We start from the raw sequence: 24,574 nt of genomic DNA, 5'->3' as shown, positions 1-24,574 counted from the left end.
AAACAGTGAAAGCTGACAATCCTCAAAAGGCAGCTAACACTTGGAGAAGAAGGATGTTTTGTTGAGGTCCTAATTTAGAGCAGACAGCAGGAGAGTGGGATGTAAAGAAATAAAATAGGTAGTAGGAAGTGCATAGGGTAAAGATAACCAGGAAAGAAATATGGAAAGGAGTGGAAGACAGCACACATTCTGTGATGCAGAAGAAGTTGTGATGAGAGCCCAGACATACATAGCAAGGGGACAAACTCACAAAAATAAATCCAGTGGATGAAAGGTCTACAATACTTAGGTTACAATATTGAATCTGAAAAGACTGGGACACTGATTAAAAAAGAGAGGGATAAGCAAGCTGTTACAGTTCCTAAGGTGTTTGAGCCCCTACTGACCAAGCCAACTAAGACACCTTTCTATTCCTGATGCATTTGGAAAAATCTTGTTCCAGGGCTACTCTAAGGTGATGGCTATGGTTGACAACTCCATCTTTCTTCCTGGCTAAGACAAATTGTATCACCACTGAGGCGCTGACAATTACCCTTTTAACTTTCTTCTTGCCCTGCTGGGAAATGATAATTTTCATACAGAAGTAGCTTTGAAAGAGCACTATGTTTTCAAATGCTTCAGTGAAACATTCGACGTCATTCTTCAGAGGTATCTAGGAACAAGACCTTCCCTTTTAGGCTTAGGGCCACACTCTGTGAAACAGTTGCTAAGGAGTATGTTAAGCACTATTTTTCAGGCGCCCCAAAAGCACGTGGGCACTACAAAATTAGAACTTCCATAAAATAAATGTTATCATTACAGACATACTTACCCAAAAGCAAGACTTTCATGAACTACTCACCCTTCCACTAGAGTTCTATTGGCCAAGCGTATGCAGTGTTCCCAAAGGATGTTGGACACTGGCAGGGGAATACGGACTCTCTTAGACACCTCATTCAACCTTCTGTTAAATTCTTCAAATTCCTGGTAAAATATAAAAGATGTTTATTCTTTTAGCAAAAAATGGATCATACTCTATACATCGTACAACAACAACAAAGAATTAGAGATGCACATGAAAGAGAACACTGAAAAATAAGAGCAAAGCAGAGAACCTTAATAGACACAGACTGTACAGACAAGATTAATGTCTAAAGTAGAAAACATACCACTTTCTGGTATATAATTCACAACATCACCTCAGTGATTTTTTTTTCAAAAGGAAATGCTGCTCTGCTCCCCAGGGCTGTAGTTCTCTGTGAAAATGACACCTTTGAAAATGAACCAAGTAGCTTATCCTTCAAATGCCATTTTCATTGTCTCACTCCCTAAACTCATATTTAACTTGTTTAAATCAATATATAGCCACTGAAGAAAATCCAGTGATGATCTCTTTATCCCTCTAAATACCCACCCCATCAGCTTTCAAAGAGAAGCTCAGAAATATTGTAACCATTTTTCATTCTTCAACCTTTCAGATTAGATAGTTCCTCAGTGCTTTAAAAGCAGCTGAGAGCATCCATTGAAAGAGGCCAAATCTAACAGTTTAGGAGCACACTGCAGCACCAGATAACAATTCAGGTTAAGGGAAGGCACCTGTTTCCACATGAAACATCAATGGCCTGGATGGATTTGAGCTGACACTAGGAGTGAGAAACTAGTCATAACTGAATGTAATTACTACTACAATGATTTTGTGACTTAAATAAATGAAACAGAAGTTTGCTGCCGGTGACTCATGCTTCTATTGTTTAAAAAATGTATCAAATTACTTAAATATAAAGCAGACTTGTAATGAACTCTTCTGTATAACCAGCAAAAGCAGTTTGCAGTGCAGCCTATTAAGACCATAGGCTGTTAATTTCTTCTTATACCCTTCCCCATCAAAAATTCAGTAAGTGAAGAAAATCAGAAAGGAATCTCAGTAACCAATTGGTGTTTAACACAATTTTTCTGAAAGATGAATTTGGCAAGAAGAAGTAGGGTACAACAATGTCATGCTTTAATTGGCATACAACTCCCACTTCTGAAGATGCCTAACGCTCCACAACAATCAATTTCTTGAACAATCATCTTTCCCCATTTTATCTGCTTCCATACATACTCTGAATATAGGATTTTGCATATGTGTGCACACGGCTGAAAGTAGCTGATTATTACTTTAGACACTACCTATATCTGACATTCCTGGAGTCCTAGTGTACACAGCAAATCACTAATTGCTTAGCAGTAACCTAAAAGCTTTCATAGTAATTAGTACTAGCCATATAATGTACAGACCAGAATAGGTTTTAGATGGTATTAGACCTGATTGTCCTGAAGCAAATTCATCAGCAGTTGCACAGTTACAAAAGGAAAAAGTTTTACCCCAGTGATTAACTATTTTAAGTACAAACTGATATCGAAAAGCCATGGCAGCATAAACAAGGGTAATCACAAAGACTCTGTCAAATTCAGTGCAACAATATATCCTCTGTCAAATTCTTCCTTCTTTGCCCTGATTTTTTTTCAAGTAGAGAAGAGCTACAAAGTACAAAGGTGTTATCAAAACTGTTATTCAACACAGATGTGTAGCTTTTTCTGGGATACACAGTTCACACATCTTTAAAATAAAACTATAAAACTTTCAGTTTCTCTGTGATATAGTAGTAGTATAATTCTACTACTGCCAGATCTTCCCCCTGAAGACCTTTAGAAACATTATTTAGGCATATATAAAAGAATGAGAAAGGGACTGTCCCAAGATGTAGCAATTGTACAACCACTTCTACTGAATGCAATTAAGAAGTTGGATGAATAACTTCCCTTACCTTCCTTTTCAAGTATTAACATCTAAATATAACAACTTCAATTAGATACTGTGTGATCATTATCGGTGGTGATTTGACCTACAGCCCCTAAGACAATCACCAAAATTACTCAGAACAGCAAATAGACTTTGTTAAAAAAAACAAAACACATTATCCACTGGATTTTCCTCAGTGTTACTCTGTTTGCTACACATTTCTCTACAATTTTAGACTTAGACATGAGACTCATTAAACTTTTGTGGTCACTTTCACCTACCACATAGTCAAAAAATCATCACCAAAAACAGTTTAATGCTTCTATAAACTCTAGCACACCATTTCTAATAAAGTATTCACCTTTAAAAGAGCATCTACATATACATTGTGCTGTGACATGATTTCCTTCACATCCCATTTCACATTAGCCATGAGAAGTAGCATTTGTTCATAATCAATGGCTTTAGCAGCAACAATCCAATAAACTGGTTTACGTAGTTCACTGGCAGTTGACACTGTCTGAAAGAGAATATAAATAAAATTCGATTCAGAAAATTTCTGGCTATTAGGAACAATATATAACTATTATGTACAAGTATTTGCACTATAATGTACAAGTTTCAAATCTTCTGTTCAAAAATCAGCTGTGAATTACACAATTCTGACCTGAGAATAGAACTGCTGAAGAAAAGGCTTCTTGGCAGCTGGCATCACTGCATCAAGATGAGGTTGAAGAAATTCAAACTGCTCAGCCAGAAATACCCTTTGAAAGCAAAGAAAATTTACTGTGAACTAAATGCAATGTTTGGCATGTCTCTTTACAATTTTTACTCTACAGTTGACATATTTGACAATAACAATATGTAACCTTGGAAAATTTAGTCCTGAGAAGAACTGTATCAATTTCATGACAGCATAACAAGAAGTATTCTCAATTCTGATAATTTTAAAATATGCCTGCAAAGAAAATGCTTGAATAAAGAGACTAAGGTTTAAATACCAACAATTCATATTTCTGTTTTACTCAGGACACATTGCAAAAGTCTGGTGCAAGGTCTAGTGGTCAAGTGTCAAGCAATTTCCATACTGCAGGATAGTGAACAACAATATTAATAAATCCATGTCATAATTAAAAAGAAAATTCCTAATTACTTATACATTAGTGAATCTATAAGACAGAATTTGGTATCATCTTCATTGTCACAGGTAGAATTTGCTAATAACAACATAACAAGGAAATACATTTCTAACTAAGCGTAAATGAAAAATATAGTTTTAAAATTAATTTCTAATCTTTAAGTGTCATCTTATGTAGGGAAAAAATAATTCCTACCTGACCCTTACTATTATTCTGATCAAATAAAAACCACTGTGTAACTTTGCATTACTTGCTCATTATAATCTCTTCTTCACAGTTCCGCTTCCACCCATTGGAAAAAATATGGTAATCCAAGCTAAACCAATATGAACTAAGCAGTTTTGAGTCTCAGCCATCATTATTTGAGCACTTAATATAAGTTTAAAATGAACCATACAGATTAAATTAGCCTCTTTAAAATTAAATGTTTTTCTTGTATTGGCACAAATTACTGGACTACCTGCAGTAAAATTTTATTGTTGTGCTTGCAGGTTGTTAGACCAGATGGTCAGGCCCCACTATCTTTAATAAAGAAATTACCTCTATCACTCATATTTAAAGTGCCATTAAGATGTAGGAATTTTTCAGCTCTCAAGAAGGTTTTGGCTTGTAATCACGATTTCTTAAACAATCCCCAGTTTCAATGATTACAAAATACTGTGTACAGTAAACAACCTACAAGGATTCTGTGGCCACCACTCTCTCTGCCAAACCATACAGTGAATTGCCAGATGTCAAAACTACAAGATGACTGAGATGTGGGCTTGGCACCTTCTCTTTTCTCTCTTCAGCAGCTGTGAGAGTTCCTGAAGGATCAGCAGAGACCTCCTAAAAACAAAGAATTAAACAAATTAAAACCCACAAAACCAGCAAGGATGGCTCCAGCTGAGCAGTTTCAGATGCCAGGTAAGATGAAGGAATGTTTCAAATTTTAAGGGGTAATTTAAATCAAGCCTGAATCTAAAGATAACTACAGAGTATTCTATTTGAACAGTATGGGTGAAAAAAATCATATAATATAGATCAGTATCTAAGGAAAAAATAAAAATAAGAAAAAAAGGCAGAGAACAAACTTCTCACTACACCTTAACACCCAAACAGGCTTTAGCCCAATTGCCTTTTGCAAAACTGACTTCTCACCCTTGCAGATAGTATTTTCAATCTTACAGCAACGAAATGAGAAGACATATCAAAAGAATGTTACTTATGCGTGGGCTTTACTGTTTATGTGAGCTGTGGCTAATGTAAGTAAAATACAATTGATGTACTCAATCAAGCTACCATTCCACAAAAACTTCTATTCTGAAGACATCTTGATGGCAGAAAACCAGAAAATACTCACAGCAAGGGAACAGTAACTGTAGTAAGAAACAGGTTACACCATTGCCCTGTTGCAAAATCAAAAAAAAAAAATAGGGAAAACCCCCATCTGTACATTTGAGGAATGTATATACAAGTTACAGCTAGGAGAGGAATCACAGAAGGAAGAAATTCCCAGAGCTATCATATTGGTTTAAGTGGGTGTATAAATGGACACCCCTTGAAGCTTGGTTACTTCCCAAAACCGCATGAGGACATGAAAACATAAACGTAGTTCTGGCTTTGGATTAATTACTCATATGATGCTTACACACAGGCTATAAAAAGGTAAGAAATGCTACAAAGTAAAGGTAATATAAACCCCAGAACAGATAAAGACAGTAGGCATGACATGGCACTGATTTAGTAAGTAAGAGCCTTTTATGGCTCTGGGGATAGAAACTCTGTGGCCAGACAGGTGCTACAATATATCAGCCTGTATGTTTGGAATGAAAATAAATAACAATAACGCAGTGACAAAGTAGTAGTAAAAATAATTTCTTCAAAAGCAAGATCAGTGGCACAACATGTCTGTGGTAAAGCAGCATATGAACAACAGCAAATGTGACAACAATAATGCTTAAACATAATATTTATGGTTGGACTCAAAAAACCAAATCAGTTTAATTCTCAAATGGCTGCAAAAAATTGGACAAAGACGAAGTCAAAAACAAGATAATGAAAAAAAAAAGCCTTGAAGTTTGTGGATTGTTTGTTTGCTTGTTTCAACTGGAGATAGAAATAAAATGAGAGGAAATTGCAGTGAAGTAACTAAAAAAGGAGGAAGAAAAATAGGCTCAAGCTGACCACAACAGTCACCATGAGTTTCTTCCAGGCTTCACAGCAGAGAACAACTGTGAGAAGTGACCTGAAATAGAATCATTGCTATTCACACAGTTTTTTTCAGACACTTTTGCCTAAGGAGAAGAGGAGAGCAATGAGGACCAGGAACATCAATGGAACTTAGTGGTAGTGTAACTCATTCTGTATGTCAAGACTGAGACAAGGAGGAATATGTACTGAAGATCTTGAAAAGCCAAGAGAAAAGGTATTGCACAGATGATCAGGTGATAAGTGGAAAACCAACAGGGAGGTTATTCTGATAGCAAAATATCTGACAGCCCTATTATACTGCAGCGATTTAAGGTAGGACAGGTGAAAATTGATTATGTCAAAATGTGTAAGCACTTGGTGAAAATTAAATGAGTAGAAAGATTAACACTCTGCTGCCATAGACAAAGCAACACCAGAATGTGTTTACTGCTTGGATGAAAGCCAAGCCAAAAGTGACATTAAGAATATAAAACAACTGAGAAGATTATAGTGTCCAAGCTGTTAAAATGGTTTGAGGCGTGGAGGAACAAAAATTCACAAGTTTCACTTTAACTGTCTTGGATTTTAGTTGACAGTTTCCTCCTGTGGTGTGGTAGGCCAAGGCAACAGGGAGGTAGATTTGCTAAATCGGAAAGGCTCTTCCAGTTTTGCATCTTCCAAAGACATCAAACACAAAGGAGTCATTAACTACGTTCTAAAAAAAATAAACATCAAATGAGACACCACAGAAAAGCATGACCACTGCCACAGCCTTGAGAACCTGAACCACTACCTTACAAAAAAACACGTAAAACAATCTGGTCTGCCGCACTTTCTTATACAAAGAAAGTTTTTCAGCAGGAGCTGCCACAGGTTCCCAGGTGCACAGCTGTAACTATGTGGACAATTGCACTCCTCTGGAACTGTTTTGAGTGCCCAGGAGGGAGAGTCTGAAGTGACTAAGATGGCTCAGAGACCGCCCAAAGAGAGACCAAGCAATTGCCAAAACCCAGAAAATTTATTCAGTTAAATAAGCTAGAAAACTTCAGTAAATTATTCTGGTCCACTTTGGTAATACAGCCAAGTAAACAAAAAAAGCTGTACGAAGAACTCTAAATGAATAAATGTGAGGAAGCAAAATAGCTGCAGAAGTCCTAGTATAATTTCAAAGTGTTTGTCATGTCAGAACTTTTTTTTGTATACATAGAGTTTTCTTCCTTTGACAAGCAATTCATACAGCATCTTAAACATTGTCATTATACACCTTATGGAAAGCTTTTTCAAAGAGAGGAAAGAAAAAAAACACAAATTGTGTTTCCCCTTTTTTTCTTCTTTTTTTTTTTCTTTTAAGCAGCAGGAGACTAAGCAAGGATTAAAAAAATTGCAGAAATTATCTTCAGCCAAGCAAACCTCACCAAGAATCACAACTACCATTTCACCGAAGACCTTAGTTATGGCCTTTAGGAGCTGCATCCTATGCTAGGCACTGCCATGTCAAGTGACAAATTCCACAGCAAGATTCTCCAGAGCTTGCCTTTGGTATGAAAAAACATACATAACAGGGTGTATGTCCACACTAAGTAATGCAGGACTGTGCTGTGGCATTTTAGTAAATGTTTGTTTCCAGAACTGGAACTAATGTAACAGAACCGTACCATTCCACAACATCAAAGGGTCAAAGCCAAAACGGGCTGGGAAGTCAGGCATGAAGAAAATCTTACCAATCCTTATCTTATTTGCACAGATGAAAAATCTACATTTTCCTTCTCTGCACCATCAGTCTCTAACTTACTGACTCTGTCAAAAGACATATACTTTCTGGGGAAAGAGATCAAAAGCCAAAGCAAAGATAGAATATAAAATACACTGACCAATACTTATTTATATCACTAATTTCTTCCATCTACTCTTCTATACATTGCATTGAAATGCTTGTATACTTTACCACAATGATTTATTTCCTACTGCTGTAAGGCAGAGCAACTCTATGAAACTTCAGCTAAATTTCTGTTTTGCTTGGGCAAACTTCATTGCATTGAAATATTTATGAGTATTCCATGGTTATTTGCCCCCAGTATTCTCTTTTGAATGCAGCAATATCACTCAAAGCAACTATTTACACACACAGGACATTCACAGACAACATCTAGGTAATGGCAGTATCACGAGTACACTACATTTTGTGAAGATAAGGATGCTGGTTGGAAACAGATAAAGCAAGGAATCAGAAGTACAAATTTTCCTTTCAAACCACCAATTATCACAGATCACACCATTCTGATTGATGCCTTGTACCTAGCTGGGGGCTTACAGGTCTCAGTGAACAAACATGAACATCATTACTGTGTAAAAACACATTCCTGTTAGAAATGACAAACACAAGGACCAGATGTGTGCAAGTATCTCTACACACCCCACTCAGGAACTCCAAACGAAGAGATATAGGCAACTCAGAAACAGGGACTTGTTTTGATGTATTTAGCCTAATTAAAATCACATCTTAGTGAGGCTGAAAGGATAACACCTCTTCATCCCTTTTTCACTCTTCTCTTTCTGTGTTTTCTTTTTAATACATCCTGCCGATATGAATGAGTAGAGTGCTTTTAGAGTGCTATTTCTGGAGGATAGAAATTATTAACTCTGAAGCTGCTGCAGAGCAGAAATTCGTATGAAACCCATTTTGTACTATCTGTGCAAGGGCCTGACTATGAAGTTCAGGTACACACATTAAGGGCATTACAATGCAGCCAAACAAATTTTTGAAAGTCATACTGTCCTCTTACCTCTCAGAAATTAAACTGGACCCTAAACTATTTTGCAACAAATACTCAAAGTGCTTTTATTTTTTATACTTCTGAGTTAGCCTACAAGTATTTCTTTAAGGCAAAGTAGGTTACGCACAGAAAGCTCCTTACAGAAAACTGTAAGCTGCCAGGACAATTCCACATAATTTACTATAAGAAAGCAAATAAAGGCAGTTTTGCTAATTGGTAGGCCCTTTTTATTTATTTTTAACTAAACATATTTCATTTATTTATCAAAAGAAATTTCAGATCACACTTAAAACAGTATCTTCAATAGCAGGGTAGAGATTAGAAAGAGCCATAATTGGACAAAACTTCATTATTAGTATATTTGTAAAAGTTTGAAATCAGAAGCATGTCTTCCTCATAAATCAAAAAGTGAAAACTTTCCATTTTTAGTATAAGACCAGCATAAGTTCATAAGATATTAATAAATCTCATGGAATGCCTTTAAGTCAATAGGAGTTAGCTAAGATTTCTTTCCCCTTTAAAATCATACCTTGAACGTAGCCATTAATTTCAACTGACAGTAACATTATCTGCTACAGGACTGTTAATGACTGAGGAAGAAAAAGAACTGCTCTTATTTTTCCATTTTACTCCAAGAAACTTTGGGGGGGGTTGGGGGTTTTTTTGTTTGTTTGTTTGGGGGTTTTTGTTTGGTTTATTTTTTTATTTTATTTTGATTTTATTTTTTTAACAGCTAAAAAAATTCAAGTCTGTAAAGCACTGTCAGGAACCATCACTACAGAGTAAGTTTAAAGAATGGATTCCATAGCTTGTCATTTTTCCATAATCTTTAACTGATTCATCTGCAAGTTCTTCTGAGAATTAATTTTTCTCTCTTAATACACTGCCTTTGAAAAGAATATTAAGATGAGTAGCCTTTTTCTGTTTTTTAAAGGCCTAGCCTTTTAGTTATCTTATGCTCCCTCTACTGACTCAATAAGAAATGGCCCCAAAACCCTTTAAGACACTTCTCTGAGAGAACAGTTTAGGATTTGATATAATACTTCAAGGAATTAAAAAGGCATAAAGTATATTTCTGTGGAGTGTCAAATCTTTGTGAAAGTCAGACTAGAGCATCTGTTTTCTACTTCTTTCTAAGGCAGAAGCCTTAGAAAATAAAACCTTCCTGTAGCATCCACAGTATTAACTACTATACAAGCCGGTTATCACACCCCTAGGAAATTTATTCATAATGTTTGAAGGTGTTTATATTTTGGTGGAAAAAGAGAACTTCAAATTTCCATTTCTGGTGTAGTTCTTATTGATATTTCTCTATAAACTCTGCTGCTCAGTTGAATCCACAAAATCTACCTAAAGTCTCCTTTACTATCCTCCTGTGAAAGACAGTAATTTACTACCAGTGTGACAGAGCACTGCATTTAGTTTTCACATTTTGAAAATAAGTCATGAAGTGATCAATGGGATACAATGTCAAAAATACATCAGGGAAAGTTCCCCAAAATTAAGAAATTACTTAATGAAGGACTTTGTATACTATATCTACTATCTTGAAAGACAAACAATCTTTAGGATGGTTTACTGTTTTGCTATTCTTTCACCTAAGAAAAATGAGTCATATATTGTGTTGGTTTGGTTTTCTTTTTATAAAACCTCTCTTAATAAGGATAATACTGATTGTCTCTCTTTATTACATGAACTGCAATAGAAGATTTAAATACAGAATTTCATTGTTACACCTAGCAAAAGCTATTAGTTTTGCTGTGTATTAGAAACAAGTAATTTCATACAATAATGATCTCTATATCATGAAACCAAGCCTTTCTCATTACAGACACTGACGTGAAAAGAGAAAAAAATCCAAAAGCCAAGATGAAATATAATTCCTAAATTTTGTACAGAGACCTCTATTCCACTGAGCATTAACAAAATACAGGTACTTACCAGATCAATCAGACTCTCCTGGATTCTGTTCAGTGTGGTGCGTAATCTGCTGCTACTGAGGCCCAGCCCTGTTAATTCAAACTGGAAGAAATACATTTTATATAAGTTGGGAAAGGAAAACTCATTGGTTTAAACTTTACAGTTATACAGCAAAACTTAAGTTTGCAAAGACTATCTACAATTTACTTACATTAAAGTTTTAGCACATAATCACAACCATACAAAATGAAAAGAAAATCAACAGAGCTCATGGCACTCAACACTGCACTGGTGTGAGGACTGACATAAGTATCTTTCATGAAGATGACATCTTATCATTCATGTCAATAAAACAACCAGTATCCTTTACTGTTATAATACTGTATTTGGCTGCAGGACTCTATGTTTTCTCATTTGGTCAATGAGCCCAGATGGTGCACCACAATGTCCCCTCAGAGACTTGCACGCACACCACACCCAAGCCAAATGGTCTTCACTCTAGCTATAAAATCTCATTTAATTATCCGTCATGTATCTTGCATATGTAGAAATTATAACCATTGATCTTTATAAAAGAGTCATTATCACTTAACGTTTATAAAGATCTACCTGAGAAACAAGCCATCTTCATGTTAGTGACTCAGGAGTATATGGTGCAGAGGCTCAGCTGGGATAAATCAATATAGCTACACTAATTTCCTGCTAAGTGCAATGAATTATACCAGCTGAGGGTCTGACTTGACATGCATAATTATTGTAACTACTTATCTTCTACATTTAATTAAAAAGAAAACCAATAAACTAACAAAACAGTGACGGTGGAAATGGACATCTAAGAAACACACATTTAAGTCAACAATCTTGAAGGATTTGAATACAGTTCTGGTATGTGATTCACACCAAAAGGCAATTTACTGAACAATATTTAGAGCACTGTTGTGCACTGTATTATCAGACTTTCTTCAGTGGGCTGAGTCAGGGAAGCCAAGTGTTTGAGTTCAAGTCCTCTCCTCTGCTTCTTTAAAAGACAAACCAGTATAATTTAGGTCCCCATCTACTGAATCTAAGTTTCTGACTTAAGATGTCCATCTGCCCCAATTCTCCTACCTATTAAACGAAAATTTACATCTGAGCTGAATTCCCACTGAAAGTACACTCTGATGAAATCTAGAACGTGATCTAGGAGACATAATCACTATCTTGGTGTCCACATTTGATAAACTGATAAATAGAAATGTTCATGCCTTTGTTTTTCTGCAAGTAAGATTTTTACAAAAATAATTTGTATTTTTATTCAAGTTTTTACTGTAGGAGCATCAGTTCTGAACTGCCTTTGATTTTGCAGGTATGTGACTGAAAAATAAAATAACATTTTTCCCTTACAGAAACACATCCTTAATTCTTAACGTCATATAGTTATTGTTCAAGAAGTGGGCATAAGGACTGCAAATTCAAGGCTGACTATTCTCTCTGTCAGGGTAACAACAAACAGAAAAAAACCCCTACTTAAAAGAAAAATATACATATATTAAAAATCTATTTGCAAGTTTCAGCCATTAAATTTTCTTTTAAGAAATTTGCACCATGAAAACTATGCATCATGCAATCCACCGCTAATTCTTTCTTTCTCTACCTTTTGATTGCTAACTTTCAATAGCTATCAGTAACTTTTACTTATTGCTTAATATAGTTATAATATATAATTATATAATTAATATATAATGATATATTTCTTTCTAAAAAAGGGTAAATTCATATTTGACACATATCTGAATAAAAAGGAATGTAAAAATAAACTTAAATTTCCATGGACCACTACATATTAAGTAGTGTTTTACTACTTAAAACAGATTTACCAGGCAGCCAGTTGCAGCCTGAAGTCAGAATCATGTACCCATATGCATGAGTGGCAAAAAACCAAGAAGCAAACAAAAAATACCAAAAAATAATTGTTACTCGGAATTTTTCCACACAGACAGAACCTCATGGCTTAACACAGAACGTGTCACTCATCAGTACATCCGATTTGCTTCACAGCAGTTTTTGCTAGTTCTATATGCAAAATGATAGGTATTTAAATTCCACAGGTTGATGACCTAAAATGGCTAGTAAGTACAGCATTGGACAATTTGCAGAATAATTCTACTCATCACCAATTTTACATAACTCCCTTCAGTTATGAAAAAAAATTATGTTTACAAATTGGTGTGATATCCTGTCAAAAAAAAATTAAAACTCACTTCACCTGTTTTCTGCTAGGGAAGATTATTTTGTGGCATGTTCATGAATGTCTTACACTGTAGCGAGTAGATATTAAACAGAGCCAATTTCTGTTAACTTATGTTGGGTTTCTCCATAATTTGAGACAAAGCAGCCTTAACTTGCATCCCACAAATAAAAAAAGTGTTGAAAGAGCAATTCTGATTACAATTTTTGACAGTGAAGAAAGCTAAATACTGACTACTTAGGATAATGGTTCTAAAGAGCTCTGGAAAGAACAATGACTCAGCATCATGACCAGACACAACTCAACACATTAATTTTAAATCCCTGGGTTTCACAGAACTGGCAATGAACTCTGTACAATTAATCACTCTCCTTATGTATCTACTAACTCATACATACAACATAAGCACAATATTCACAAATAATTTCAAACATTTATGTTTGAAGTTATGCCAGCGTACTCTGAGAATCCCATTTGAATTTATTTTGTAAATAAAAATAAACCATGAATATTCTCAGTGGTCTAAATCACATACCATCACCCATCTCTACTTTCTATAGGTTTATAAACACTATGGGGAGTGAGGATATTTAAGCAGCATTACAAGAGGGTTTATTACAATCATAAACCCTTGTAAGCATTGTGTTTCCCACGGAAAGTCATCTGTCAAAACAAATATTAGGCATGCTACAAAAACATCACAATTTTACCACCATCTGCTATAATGTTTACCTGCCTATCACTGTGCTGTTCTCTGTTAGAAGCACAGAGTAAGGAAGTCGGTATGGGCTTTAGAAACACAAAATGGGAGGTGGAAAAGAAACAAAACAAAACAAAAAAAGGCAACACAATGTGAATATCAGAGCAACTGACTAAGCCAACAGAAATCAATTATCTTAACAAAACAAAACAAAACCCAAACAAACAAACAAACAAAAGAAAACAAAAACAACCAACCAGAAAAAAAATTTCAAAAAACAAAACACTGGTCTTGTAAATACAAATTGAAAGCACATTTGCCCTGCCAAATAGAACAGTTCAAAACCATTCAGAACCATACGCCAAGTCTGAAAATCCATTACAATTTGCCAACAGATTATGATGAATTTGGAACCCCTTCATATTACTACTTGTGGAGTAATTTAGGGGCTAAAAGAGGAGAAAATTGTTTTTACATGCAATTATTCATAAACACTTAAAGACAATTCAACTGAAAGTGATCTATGTTATGTAAAGACATTGCCAACAAGTACTTATTTCAACTACAAGATCACTGAAAAATGTTTTCATTAGTGCAAGTAGTTTGACAGAAGAACACTAGATCTGAAAAAGTATTTTTCAAACCTCTTAAACTTGAGTTACAATTTAACTTTCATGGCCCCCTTCTCCTCTTTTCTTTTACTATTCTTATGGAAGCTGGAGAAATATATACTGAAAAATAAATCACCTCACACTCTCTGGGCTCAAAATCACCACCCTTCTTCTGCAGACTGCTCCTTTTGCTACCCACTTTCTGCCACTACTTATATGTGTCTCACGGTTTCTTTCCTCCCTTCTAATACTGCTGGAAAAAAGAATAGAGAATCTATCTATTCAAAACATAACATGATTAATGTCCTAGTGACAATAATGCTTTCAGTACTTATTTCCCTTATGGCTGATCTAATCAGTCTTTTCTTACTTCTACATTCAAATCCATTCTGTTGCTGCTAATTTTTTTGGGATTACATATTGGGTAGTATTTTAAGCAAAGAGATCTCCTCTGTATTTTCCTTCTGTGTGTACAGTGATGCTTGAAAACTAAAAATGTTTCCACCTACCGTGTCATTTCGGCCAAAAAACGTATAGACTGCATACAGATAATAATCGAAGAGCTGGGACATGAAGTGGATCACATCAAATGCAATTGGTTTCAGAATATTCATCATCTGCATGTATTTCCCTTAAAAATTAAATACAGAAGATCAGCTTTCTCAGTATAAGTGCTACAAAGACAGTGCCAAGTTCTAAAAACTCAAAACCAGCTTTACAAAGTACATTATTTAGCCTCCAATATTGATAAACAACAACTCAGTAAGTTTAGAGATTGGGAGGTTTAAAAACCAAGATAAAAATGACACCTAAGACATCACAAATGCCTCAAGATTTCTCAAAATGTGGGCATTAATCCATATCAAAATGTCTTCTAACATTCTTGACCTTCTGGTACCAAATTCAAAATATACAACTTTCTAAATCCTCTACAAGTTTCAGCTTCATTTAGCCAAAAAATAATAATCCCCTTAAGTAGTCTCTGGTAAGTGCTATATAGAGTCACTGAAGATTTTATGCATTAGTGTGTGTTCATATATGCATATAGGGATATTTTTTAAGCAATAGAAAAGTACAGCATAAAAATGATATGACCAGGATTGGATTTTACCGAAGAACTCCACAAATAATGTGTTTCACATTGGTTCTATAGCATTTCATGCTCTCTCTCCCTTTTATCCTGGGGTAAGAATCCCAAGTGGTTTTAAGATGTACACTTGAAATACTTTTAGAGGGGCAGACTGTGAGTAAGGGAGAATGATGGGACCTTGGCACATATAGGGAGAAGACTCTTCCTTCCTGTTCTCTGTTGTAACACATTTGACTTGAGAAAATGAAAAATTTCTTAAAATAATTAAAAAAACCCCCAACCTCAGGACTTTCATCTATATGTTATCTGAATCAAACTGATCATATGATTTGGACTCAGAAGAAATTTTTCCCTGCATGCCTAGTTCACAGGGCCTATAGTTTTCAGTTATTTTGTTTTCCAGTACAGGGCATGGCTCTTCATCAGGTCATACAAGAAGAGGATTTAATGAAAACCCTGATACTGTAGAGCCCCCAGACTGCCTGCTGGTTACCTCAAAAATGACATCCTGCTTGCTCTTTTAGCGTTTTAAAAACATAAAGAATATATAATAAGCTTTTGGTCATTATAGTAAGAGACAGTAATTTTTGAACTGTAACACAAATGCAGCCTACCCAGCATGTAGGATATAGCAGATCATTTAACAAATTGTCATATTTCAGACATGTTTTGACGTGACAGGTTGAAAAAATTACATGAGGATGCTAAAACAATTTCTTTTTCCTGTAGTCAAAAACACTGTTTTTCAAGTTAATGCTGTGCCCATCAAAGTATTTTACTAATAGATACAGAAAATCTTGGTTTAATCACAGAAACTGGGTAACAGAAACAAAGTTACCTTTTAGTACTGAGGCGATGGGGAGTTACTTAAATTTTTTAAGTGAGTAATTGGGTAGGTTAGCAAAGATAACATTAATTTGACAAATACACAATACAGCTACATACCTAGTAATATGGTAGAGCACCATATTGGTTGGTAAGAACCAACCAGTAACCTGATATTGCTACTTTCCAGATTTTTATCTAGCTTAGAAAGAATTCAATCCCTGCTTGAATGCTATGTGTCTGTAGCCCTGTTTGCTAACACACACAAGCATATATTTTGGTATTTTTGGACATTTGACACAGGTGGTAAAATTCAATATTTGGCAGTTTAGACCAAACGTTAACTCTATGCATAATTATTAATGCTTTGACCCACAGTACTACCAACAAACTGAAAAGCAGACTTCAAAAATTCTATTTGCCTTCCAAAAGGAAAACCCAAATGCACAGTCCAATGTGGAAATTTTTGGATGTTTGGGAAATGATGGTACCCCAATCAAAGCAACTGTCACCTTCATCTGTGCTATGTAAATATTCTGTATTGCCACAGGCTGATTTTTTCCACTTACTCTGTGATAAACACATTTTTAAACTCGCCTGCAACCTAAACACAACATAAGAGTGATGTGTCACATTCTGGACAGTTAAGACTTCCATATATCTGTGCAGCTGGTATGTATTGAACGTAATCTCTTGGGTAGTATCTTACACTTTTACAAAGGGCTACACACTGTACACTGCCCAAGTATTGTCCCTATAAAAATCTTCTGATGCCAAGAACATTTCTCTATTACTACATCACTCAGCATCTTGACACAACAACCGTTCCAAGAACATTTCCTCCTAGTTGCTCCCTCTAACAGGACACTAACTTTTAATTTCTACACATTGTTACCTAATTGCACTAAAATTCCTATTTGGGGTGAAAAAGGGATATATAAGAACATTTCCAGACAGCACAAACAAATCCACACCATGATAGAACTTCCAGCAATACCTGAAACCACCACTTAACAGTTTCAGCAACTTAAAGCAGCTTGACTTTCTAGAGGCTCCCTGCTAATAGCTAAAACTGCTGAACATTTGCCAGGTTTCTTTTGAAGCACTGCTTCCAGCACTCCTTCTATCCTTAAAGATAATAAGTAGAGAGTATTCTCTACCAGACTACTCTATATAAAACTGATGCCCCTCACAAATTAGCGCACACAAATCTTTGCCGATAGAACAGCCAACCCGGAAAAGCAAGCTTTAAAGTAGGAAAGCTGGGGGAAGGGGAGAGTTATAGTGACCACCCAAGCATCAAAAGAAGGTTTAAGTGGGGATACCTCCAGCAAGTACTGGCAACCAAAGACAGGACTATAAGACAGGAGCACGAGGCATCCCCTTGCACTCCCACTGGGATACTGATGCACTCATATACCGCTATAAAGTGCCTGTACACCAACGCACGCAGGGCAAGGAACAAACAAGAAGAACTGGAGATCTGTGTGCAGTCACAGGGTGTGGCAGTAAATCTCCAGTATATGAGAAAATTGTGGTTTAAACATGTTTCAAAATGGCTATTTGTAGTCTCTTTGCTAACTCATGCCTTCTTCTTCCCAAGACCCCCCACGACAAGTGTTATCCCATGCAGGAATGTCCTGGGAAGATGTCCTAAGGTGTTCTCATTGGACCTTGTTAACCCCTTCCTGTGATTGGGTGTTCCTGTAAGCCCCTTGAGACTTCTAATTGGTTACTCTGTGAGTCCTTCTAACCCTATAAATGTAACCCCCCCAACAATAAACTCTCTCTTGCCTCCTCTCTGCGCCCGGTGTGCTGTCTCTGTGCCTGCCATGGAGCCACGCGGGTGGGAGGAGGGGAGAGCACCTCTCCCCTCCAGGCTCAGGACCTGAAGAAACCCCTGGCGCTGGAGTTCCCCCCATCCACTTAAGCCGTCGGAAATGGTTCCTCAGATGGAAATGGAACTAGAACTGGGCCACCCCACGTCATGGGGGGAAAGGGATCCAGAACAGGGCTTTGATATCATCGCAATTACAGAGGTGTGGTGGGATAGTCTGTGTGACTGGAATGTTGTCATGATGGCCTACACGCTGTTTAGGAAAGACAGACTTGGAAAGCGCAGTGGTGGGGTTGCCATCTATATAAGGCAACACTTGGAATGTATCAAGCTCCATCCTGGGGTGGGTCGAGAGCTTATGGGTTAGGGTAAAAGGGCAGACTAGAAAGGGTGTTTGCTACATGATGCCTGATCAGGAGGAGAAAGTGGATGAAGTCTTTTAATAGACAACTAGAAGTAGCCTCGTGGTCACAGGCCCTGCTTCTCATGGGGGACTTCAACTACCCCAACATCTGCTGGAAGAACAAAACAGCAAAGCATAAACAGTCCAGGAGCTTTCTGGAAAGCATTCACAACTTCCTGACACAGATGGTGGAAGATACCAATGAAGAATGGTGTGTGGTTCAACCTTATACTAACGAACAAGGAAGGCTCGGAGGTGTGAAGATCTGGTGCAGCCTTGGCTACAGTGACATGTGAAGTACAGTATCTTGTATGGAGGAAGCAGGGCAGCAAGTAAGGTCACAACCCTGGACTTCAGGAAAGCTAACTCCAATCCTTTCAGGGATCTTCTTGGAAGAATCCCATGGGAATAGGCCTTGCAAGGAAAATCCTTCCAAGAGAGATGGTCAGTATTAAAGCACCACTTCTTCCAGGCTCAAGAACAGTGCATCCCGATGAGGAAGAAATTGGGAAAGGGGGTGAGAGACCTGTGTGGATGAACAAGGAACACCTCCAAAAACTCAGTCATAAGCAGGAGATATACAGGAGGTGGAAGCAAAAAAAGGCCACTTGGAATCAATAGAGATGTTGTCAGAGTAAGTAGAAACAAGAAAGGAAGACCAAGGCCCATTTGGAATCAAATTGATCAGGAATGATGAGGACAACAAGGGCTTCTTCAAATACATCAACAACAAAGGGAAAATTAAGGAAAATATAGGTCTGTTACTAAACGGAGATGGGACCCTGGGGAGAGAATACAGGGATGGCAGAGACACCAGATGCCTTTTTTGCATCAGTCTTCACTGATAAGACCATCCCTCAGGAACCTCTGATCCAGATGACCAGGGAAAAGGAATGGTGGAAGGAAAACGTACCATTAAGAGCTAAAATGCCACTTTGAAGGAAAAAGTGTAAAGTCCATGGTAATTATATAATTTTGAAAGACTATATGATTTAGGGTTTTTTAAGTCACATGAGGTTCTATGCTATGTGCCCAATCACTTACTTCAGCCACATCACCATTACTATTTTCTTAAAATTTACTGGATTTTGAAGCAAGCAAAATTTAAGAGTTTCTTCTCAAAAATCATTCACAACACAAGCAAAAAGAGACCAAAACAGCACTACAAAAACTCAACCTAAGAAATACTCATTAAACTATTTCATAGTTCAGAAAGATATTAATTAAGAAATCACTCAATCAATATATACAATGACGTAGTCATTAATTATTCCTGTAGATATACAGGGCTTAGTCAAAATATTTCATACAAATTTAACAAGTCTATTCTTCCTTTACATTTCAAGTCAACATGCAATGAATTTATAAGAAAAAATTAACTTTATATATTAATCTCATGGTTACTTTATACTGGAAACAGAGAAATAATTACCTGGTTTATTAACTTGAGGGAAAATCTGATAAACTGGACTATTCACATGAAATTCAAATTAAAGAAAATTGTAGCAGTTCCCACTTCAATTATACATTAGCAACTCATTTATACAGTTTATAAATATTAAGCTAGACTTTGTTTTATTCATCTAGCATACATATACAAAGCATACAGCACACAAAAATAGTTCAAAATGGTTTATGAGCACTGTTTTACTCATTCCATGAGTACTACTCCATTCCAAAAAAGCGAACAAACGATTTCTACTACTTGATTGAGCAATTTAAATCTGCATCTTCATCTCACTCCACACTTCCTTTTTTAACCCTAATTTCCTTTATTATCTGTTTTTAACTAAGATAAGGGAGCTGATCTGGATCTACAAAACATTGCTGATGCATCATACAGAAGCCAAGAATATCAGTGACAAAATGCAGCAGGGACAAAAACTGTTTAAGTACTCACATTACTGCCACCAAAACAAACCTCACTTGCAACACAGCCTTTTTTTCCAGGAACTGAACTTTTTCAAAAGTAGACAGGACATATCTGTAGTGTCCCCTGTACTACATTAGGCCCCTACTTAATTTTTAAGGTGTCACACCACTGGTGCACATGTAATTCACTTCGTCCAACTCAGAAACTAGACCCTGAGCCCACACTGGTTGCCTAGATCTCCAGTGCAGAGTTCAAGCAGTTCCACAAGTCAAATGGTAAGAGATAACACGCAAGCAAAGACATCCAGGTCAGTCAACAAACTACATCATTTTCTGGAGTCACCTAGAGTTCTCCACTGACAAAGAAGAGATCCTACACAATCATCTCAGCTACACTCCTCAAAATTGCTGTTAAGAACTGTGGTATTTTCCTAGCAAAAATCTGAGACAGTGAAAGACAAACTGGAATTTTCCACAGCATCAGTAGAGAATACTGTGAAAAGATGGGCATGCTCCACAGCACTCCTGTAGGAGGATAATCCAAGGGAGCGGATCACACCTGGATCTCCTACAACCTAGCATCATACCCAGACAAATCTGCCAAACAACAACATGCTTATTTTCACATTTAATAGGGATGGTTCACAAGAAAAGAGGGTAGACAAGGAGGGAGAAAAAATGAATACATTCAATAGTCTGCCTAAACAGGAGTATCTTCTTTGTTGTTTCTGTAGTCATTAACCATTAGTTCAAGCAATGTGTCTGATGCCCCTATTGTACTATAAACTAGCAGCTTGTTCTTTGGCAAAACAATAGGAAAGTACACCTTGTACACCCGCCAGCTGTACAAGGTCATTATCATTACAGATGGACTGAACTGCCAGTACAAGCAAGATGTGAGAAATCCAAAGACGTACATAAGGGAGGGACTTGTGACTGGGATGTTGATAATACAACAGAAACACAATGCAGCGAGATGTCATTCCAAGTATTGTACATTATTTTGGTAAGACTCTAACAAAAGTAGAAAAACAACTGGTAAGAAAGCAGGAGATTTAAGTTTCTGGCAGATAAATACAGAGGATGCTAAAAACCTTGGTACATTCTCTTTAGCAAATCAGAGAGTGAGAAGAAATAGGATTGCTTCCTGTAAAACCAGCAGCACAGTAGGCCCTGAAGAACAAGACAATCTGTTAAACATAAAAGGTTCTTTTGGCATAAGATCAAGTGGGTAGAAATAAGTGGATAATTTTTTTCTTCTTTTTTTTTTTTTAACCATTAAGTTGTTAAGGTTTTGGAATACAATTCCTATTAGACAGAGTGGTGGGAAGAGAAGCATTTTTAAGCCGGAGCTCAAAACATGCACATTTACAGGCAATAGTAAATGACACAACTGGGGCTGCAGGGAGTCCTTTTCCAATTCCATGTTTCTAATAGTGGTATTATCAGTCATTACAAAAACAATATGAAACACCTCAAATAGCAGAAAAAAATTGAAAATTAATCATAATTCCAGAAGGAGAAAAAAAGTGTATATATGAGCTTTGAAAATTACGTTTAATTTTGGGTTATGAACAGAATCCACAAATAGAAAGACTCCTTATGTAAAACTGGAAAACCAGAACTACAGCTCCACCTACTCACACACTGTTAGGGCAGGGGCAGAGGCTGGGGTTTGCATGAAAGTGCTATGAGTGGTTTCCAGATTCAATTCTAAATTTTCTTAGATTAGAAAGGAGCAAACAAATCTCTCCAACATAACTCACAAACCAATGCCAGAAAAGTTATAACATAATAATCTCAAATTTCATTTCAGCTCTATATTGTAAATGCTCAAGGTAAAAAGGGTTTCAGCAAACCTGCAAAAAACCTTTAGAAAATTAATTCCTGATTTACATGCTGCCCCCAAAGACAGTAAAAGGTACTAATCAAGTGTTGGAATAGTCTTTTTTAAAAGAGCTTATTCTGAAATACAACAATCATTTTCAAGCACATAAATATTGAAGACAAACTTCATTAATGCAACACATACAGAATTCCTCTCTCTTCTGCCTAACCTGATAAATGTAGGTAGTTACTTCTCTGTATAAAATGAAAGTCAGTAGCTACTGTACAATTATGTAGCTAATCAAATGGAAGGCGTGATCACAAAAAATCAATTCCATTAGACCTAGATTGGAGGCAAGTGTTTTCATAGAAAATGTGGCTAGAAAAAGACTAAAGAAGTGGCCTAGTGCAACCTCCTGCAGGTGTAAGGAAATGAGGTTGCTCTGCAGCCTTTCCAGTCATGTCTTGATCACATCCAAGGAAAGAGATTCCCTAAACTCCCTAGGGATTAATGGGATGCATTTCAATTACTGAAATTATAGTACGGGTGAGTTCTTTACTTCTAGTTGTTTACCACGTAGTAAAAATAGTTATTCTGGATGTGAGAATTTGTGTAATGAAAGGGGAAAAAAACCTAGACTGTAAATTCTTACTTCTGCAACAATTCTACTTTAAGACAAAGCATCTAATAAGACACATCAGCAACACAAATATTCATCTTTTTGCTTGCTATCTCCACTCTTTTTACACATTCAATATGTTAGACAAATAATCTACCATTTTAAGTTAAAAATCAATATATGCATGCAGATTAACTTTCAAAGTGAAGTAACCCATAAGATATAAGCAAATTTGTCTATTTAAATAAAAAATACTTGTTTAGCAATTTATTCCTATTTTATTAACATTTTCAAAGAGTAGAAAAGGAGCCCAATTAGGTATATTTTTAAGGCCTTAAGTTTCGTTCAACATATTTGCTGTAATAGGTATGTTTGCACAAAAATCAAAAACACTTACAAAAACCCACAATTGTTCTACATACCAACAAGCCGTATTACATTCAGGGTAGTGTTTGTTAGAATAGGTGCGTTCACTTTATTGAGGTTGTAATCTGATCTCTTTCTGCTCCTCAGAGTTTCTCGAGAAACACTTTAAAGAAAACAAAGTACACCAAATGTGACAATATTCGAGGACATACAAATGAAATTTAGTAGAAAATAAATTATTCCTCCCCCCTTCTTTCACATGACAGTATGTCTTCTGGTGCAGCATTTGATTTATGCCAAAGCATAACTGGGTTAGGATTCTAACATTTAAGAGAGAAGCCTGACCTAATTTACACAGAATTGTACTAGAGAAAGGAATTTCTTGGACTTGTAGTCCAAGGCTTGAGTTATACAGGCCTCTGCCTTGCCCCACGAACCGTTTTAATCACTCTGACTCAAGACCACAGTTCATGAAGTAAAAAATGAAAACAACACAAGCCACAACAAAACAGGGACAGATTAGTCACCTACAGATGAAAATTACTATCTGGAAATGGAATTAATTTTGAGGAAGATGAAGTTAAAAAAAGTCATTGAATTTTTCATGAAGTCTAGTCCTGCAAGTGGCAGGGAGTCGGACTCAATCCAAAAATTCAGAATGTTTGAATTTCACAGCACAAACATATGGACAGTAAATATTGTTTGTTCTAATTAAGGAATTTTTAAACATATCTCCATCAATTCTTTGAAATTAAGTAGTTTACATGATGTATCTAATGGAATCATTTAACAATATTTTATCCTGAGGAGTTATTTTGTAAAAAACCCATTACTCTGCTTTGACCTAAGTGATGGCATTTTGGTTCTCCTGCAATCCCTACATAAAAATAATGTTAGCCTGCCTTACAAAGTCTGAATGGACATCTAAGTTGTACAGTATACTAGACAGAAATTTGTATTTCAGATCCTTTTAAAGGCTACAGAGTTGGCTTTTGTTTATATTAATATATATTAATTTTTTATTGTATTCATCAAAATAGAATATGTATATTCATTCATATATGTGTGTGTATGTATATTCTCAAAGAAAAAGGTAATTTAAAATTCCAAAGGACTGTCTTTAAGCTATGGAAGAATCTCTTTTTTTTTTTTCCTCCTCTGTAGAAGTTTACTGTTCTGCAAAAGCAGAAGCCCAAAACTCAAGCCATTTGTCTGCAAACAACTGATTTTGACACAACAGAAATTATACATATGCACAACAGCTGCTATAGAAGAACCTTCAGTTAACGTCTACTCCTTGCTAATCAGTTTTCCACTACCTGCTTCAGAGAGCCTTTGTCCTCTTTCAAAATGCTTTTTGCAGCTTCTCTGCAATAATGATGAGCAGTTTTACGTTCCTCCCCATTCTGGAGATCTAAGTGTTGAGA

At 36.2% G+C, this 24,574-nt stretch overlaps 1 protein-coding gene across 4 annotated transcripts in view; it reads right to left on the bottom strand.

Annotated features, from left to right (window-relative positions):
• The window catches only part of VPS50 (VPS50, EARP/GARPII complex subunit), a 79,246-nt gene that overhangs the window by 4,371 nt on the left and 50,301 nt on the right, over positions 1–24,574 (bottom strand). For 2 of the 4 annotated variants that reach the window (XM_027639296.1, XM_027639297.1), the window contains exons 20-27: positions 23,204–23,310; positions 14,817–14,938; positions 13,729–13,785; positions 10,791–10,871; positions 4,583–4,731; positions 3,432–3,528; positions 3,126–3,284; positions 842–963 (exon numbers count right to left, since the gene is read on the bottom strand). In XM_027639296.1, the coding sequence (XP_027495097.1) occupies positions 842–963; positions 3,126–3,284; positions 3,432–3,528; positions 4,583–4,731; positions 10,791–10,871; positions 13,729–13,785; positions 14,817–14,938; positions 23,204–23,310 (894 nt within the window). The remainder of the gene's footprint in view (positions 1–841; positions 964–3,125; positions 3,285–3,431; positions 3,529–4,582; positions 4,732–10,790; positions 10,872–13,728; positions 13,786–14,816; positions 14,939–23,203; positions 23,311–24,574) is intronic. The other 2 variants (XM_027639298.1, XM_027639299.1) reach the window with 1 other exon arrangement.

Source organism: Corapipo altera, unplaced genomic scaffold, assembly GCF_003945725.1.
Source record: "Corapipo altera isolate COAL_440 unplaced genomic scaffold, ASM394572v1 44, whole genome shotgun sequence".
NCBI classification, from domain to species: domain Eukaryota; kingdom Metazoa; phylum Chordata; class Aves; order Passeriformes; family Pipridae; genus Corapipo; species Corapipo altera.
This window is presented reverse-complemented; position numbering and strand designations above follow the sequence as displayed.